This window comes from Suricata suricatta, chromosome X, assembly GCF_006229205.1.
Source record: "Suricata suricatta isolate VVHF042 chromosome X, meerkat_22Aug2017_6uvM2_HiC, whole genome shotgun sequence".
NCBI classification, from domain to species: domain Eukaryota; kingdom Metazoa; phylum Chordata; class Mammalia; order Carnivora; family Herpestidae; genus Suricata; species Suricata suricatta.
In genome coordinates, this window is record NC_043717.1 from 647,986 (window position 1) to 651,814 (window position 3,829).

Sequence of the window (3,829 nt, forward strand, 5' to 3'; positions counted from 1 at the left end):
CCAGGCAGGGCAGGGCCCCTGAGATCCAGGCAGGACCCCTGAGACCCAGGCAGGACCCTTGAGATCCAGGCAGGACCCCTGAGATCCAGGCAGGGCCCCTGAGATCCAGACAGGGCCCCTGAGATCCAGGCAGGGCCACTGAGATCCAGGATGGGCAGGACCCCTGAGATCCAGGCAGGACCCCTGAGATCCAGGCAGGACCCCTGAGATCCAGGCAGGACCCCTGAGATCCAGACAGGCCCACTGAGATCCAAGCAAGACCCCTGAGATCCAGGCAGGACCCCCGAGACCCAGGCAGGGACACTGAGATCCAGGCAGGACAGGGCTGTGCTCCCTCCAGAGGCTCCAGGGGAGGGTCCTTCCTGCCTCTTCCAGCTTCTGGGGCTCCAGGCGTCCCTGGGTTGTGGCCGCGTCCCTCCCGTCTCTGCCTCTGTCACTGAAAGTGTAATTTTCACACGGTGTTGAGAGTTCTCATAGACGCCAAGATGGGGGATGGGGAGTCCTGTCCCTGCAGATCCATAGGCTGGGACTTCAGAAAAAATTCTGAAAGCTGGACCTGTTGCTTTAAAGGTCAGTGTGTGTGGACATGGAAACATTTGTATGCGAGGTGTCACTGAGGGGGTCTGGCGCCCTGCATTTGTGTCCAGTGCTCTGCAGTCTAGAACGTTCTGGAAGGTCTGCAGCCTACAGTTAGAATCATTGTAGCAATAGGGGCGCCTGGGTGACTCAGAGGGTTAAGCATCCAAGCTCGGCTCAGGTCACGATGGCACAGTTCACGGATTTGAGCCCCACATCGGGCTCTGTGCTGACAGCTCGGATCCTGGAGCTGCTTCCGATTCTGGGTCTCCCTCTCTCTCAGCCCCTCCCCCGCTCACTGTCTCTTTGTCTCTCAAAAACAAATAAGAAAACATTGTTTAAAAATGAAAGAAAAAGAAACATTGTATCCACATCAGCTCGACAGTTGTAACAAATCTACTAGCGGATGAACCTTGAAACAAATATGGTCACATTGAAGGTGCATTGAGACACCTGTCTCTCTCTGTCTCTCTCTCTGTGGAGTCCGGTGGTGGAAGGTTCCAGACTCCCATCGTTACGCCCAGGACGGCCCGGCTGTCCCACCTGCAAACTCGGGGACCGGGGGTTAGCGCAAAGCGTGTTATACCACAGAGCGAGTCCCAGGCTCCAGGGCCCCCGCCCGCCCATCCCCCAAGCCCTTCTCAACGCGCGGAGGGGTCAAGTCTTCGTGAGCCCCGGGGGCGGGGCGTCCCAGGGCCGGCACCAAAGTGCTCCCAAACATCCCTGCGCTTTGGCAAGGGTGTGAGGTGTGGAAACAGTGTTGCCCGTTTAAGCTATTATAATAATCTTTTCAAACTCTGTAATATGTATCCAGGACCAAAGGTGACATAAATTTTTAAAAAGGTTTTTTTAATGTTTATTTATTTTTAGAGACAGAGGCAGAGCGCAAGCAGGGGAGGGGCAGAGAGAGAGGGAGACACAGAATCAGAAGCAGCTCCAGACTCTGAGCCGTATTCACGGAGCCCAATGCGGGGCTCGAACTTGTGAACCTCCAGATCACGATCTCTTCATTGTTCTAGAACCTTCTGGTTGTGCAGAAAGCAGAAGCGCTCCGTGTGCCCCAACCTTCCACAGCCCCGTCACTCATCCGCGTGTTTGCCGCCGGGTCAGACCTTGTCAGAGCGTCCACGCGCAGCCCCCGTTCCTCCTTGCTGCCACCGTTGGCCAGGATGTCAGCTCATGATCACAAGGACGTGCTCTTCCTTGTCTCCTCCATCGCCGGTGCCTCGGTCTGCACCACACACGGCGGCGTTTCCGGGCCGGTCAGTGCACGAGCTGAGTCGGGAGCCTCATGTGGCTCCCGGCTGCCCGCGCGGCTCTGTGGCCGTCCCCGTGGGGTCTTCCATCCCGAGTGCCCCCGGAGGGCGCCATATGGAGTCCACACTCATGAGAAGTCACAGAAACACCACCCTGTCCATCCTCGGATTCTCCAGAAACTGCCGCTCAGCCCTGCGTTTGGAAGTAAACAGCAGGAACCTAAGCAGTGCACACGGGCAGGGGAGGAGCTGAGGCGCCCAGTGGAAAACCTAAGTCTACCCCAGGTGTCCCAGAGCCGGGCCGTTTCCAGAGCCCGCACGTCCCCTGACCTATAGTTACAGCCATGCATGGGGGTCTGGGTCGTCTACACCACAGGATAACGTGGTTTTGCATGAGCCTAGGAGGCAGACGGGAAGCCGTGTGAGCCGTCAGCAGGATGGCCCAGCGTCCATGGGCACCAGAGTCCTTGGAAGGGGCTGCCTCCCAGTGCATGGAGCGGAGCCGCCCTGGGGGCCATGGAAGGTTCTAGAAAGGACGCCCAGCCCAGGAACCATGAGCTCCCCCGACGGACGGCGCTGGGCAAGTGGCCAGAGACGCGGAGCTGCAGAAACAGGAACCTCGGGTCTCTGATAAGCGGCGAAGGGCCGGCTCCGTGGGGACCCAGACGCCGCCATTCTGCACGGCTTCCTGTCCCTGCAGATAAAGGGCAGACGGCAGATAACGGGTCCCCGGGAGGGTCTCGGTGCAGTCAGGCCCTGCACCAGGCTCGTCTGCTTCCCCACCTGCCCCGGGCCAGAGGGCGCCTCCCGGGGGAGTAGACACCTGCCTGCCACACGGTGAGTGGGCGTGGCTTCCATCATGGGGGCGGGGCCTCCATCCTGGGGGCGGGGCTGCTCTCCCCGGGGTGTCGGTCCTCCATGCTTCAGGTGGGGACACGGGCTGCCCGGGGGGGACACACAGACACCCGGGAATCACAGCCCTCAGATCACGTAGCTCCGTCCCGAGCAAGGCGAGGCTGTGACTCACAAGCGCCAGCCACGGGCGACCCCTCGGATTGTCCCCAAGTCGCCACGGACCTCGGGGATCGTCCTACTGGGGAGCTGTAGGCTCTGAACTAAGGGACAGATGGGGTGGCTGGTGGCTGAGGCACCCCCAGGTCCCCAGCGCGGAAGTTGGGCCCTTTGGCCAAGAGTGGGCCTGGTGTTATCAGTGGCGGGTGGTGTGGAGACGCCTCCTTGGAGAAATCAGGAAACAGAACAGACCCAACCAAACGTGGGTGCTTACACGGACCGCTTTCATGACAAATCCGTACTTTCAGGGCGGGAAAAACCCTGGGCTGACTTGGGGGGCCAGCCTGACCTGTGGTTCTCTTTTTTCTCTTTTATTTCTTCTTCTTTTTAAAGTTTACCCTCAAGTTATTTCACCTACTGACACTGGATGTTTGCCATGGAAATAGGATGTGAGGTTTCGCCTCAAAGTCTCACGGGAGGGAGGAGGGTGGGGGCAGGGATGTGGGAGAGCAGGTTGGGGGCTGGGCTGACGGCGGGGGGGGGGGGGACCATAGACCGTCTCCCCCTCCCCAGACCCCACGACCCTGCCCGGGACCCAACGCAGACACGACTGCAAACAGCTAGAAGATGCGAGAGACGCAGGAGGAACGCCTCCTTGGGGGGCGGGGGGTCACGGGTACGTGGGTGGAAGAGAAACGGGTCCCTTTAAGACGCGTGTAGAAGCGGGATGTGAGTGCACGTCGGGGGGTGAAGCCAGGAGAGGGGACACGGACAGACTCCAGGAGCCTGCTCAGACCCGAGGCCTTTCACCGGACGTGAGTTCCTGCCCGGACCCCCTCACCCCCCACGGGGCGGGGTCCACGGCAGACATTTGTTCCTTTCTGTCCTGGGGACAGGGGTCTGAGGTCCAGGCAGGGCTGAGGCTGGGAGTCTGAGGTCCAGGCAGGGCTGAGGCTGGGAGTCTGAGGTCCAGGCAGGGCTGAGGC

The 3,829-nt window shown here is 60.2% G+C and overlaps 1 protein-coding gene across 1 annotated transcript in view; it reads left to right on the top strand.

Moving 5' to 3' along the window:
- Nucleotides 1–1,511: 1,511 nt before the first annotated feature.
- The window catches only part of LOC115284287 (granulocyte-macrophage colony-stimulating factor receptor subunit alpha-like), a 20,498-nt gene continuing 18,180 nt past the window's right edge, over nucleotides 1,512–3,829 (top strand). Inside the window, exons 1-3 of the mRNA XM_029930977.1 lie at nucleotides 1,512–2,669; nucleotides 3,237–3,292; nucleotides 3,417–3,658. Of these exons, the coding sequence (XP_029786837.1) occupies nucleotides 3,271–3,292; nucleotides 3,417–3,658 (264 nt within the window). The 5' untranslated portion in view covers nucleotides 1,512–2,669; nucleotides 3,237–3,270. The remainder of the gene's footprint in view (nucleotides 2,670–3,236; nucleotides 3,293–3,416; nucleotides 3,659–3,829) is intronic.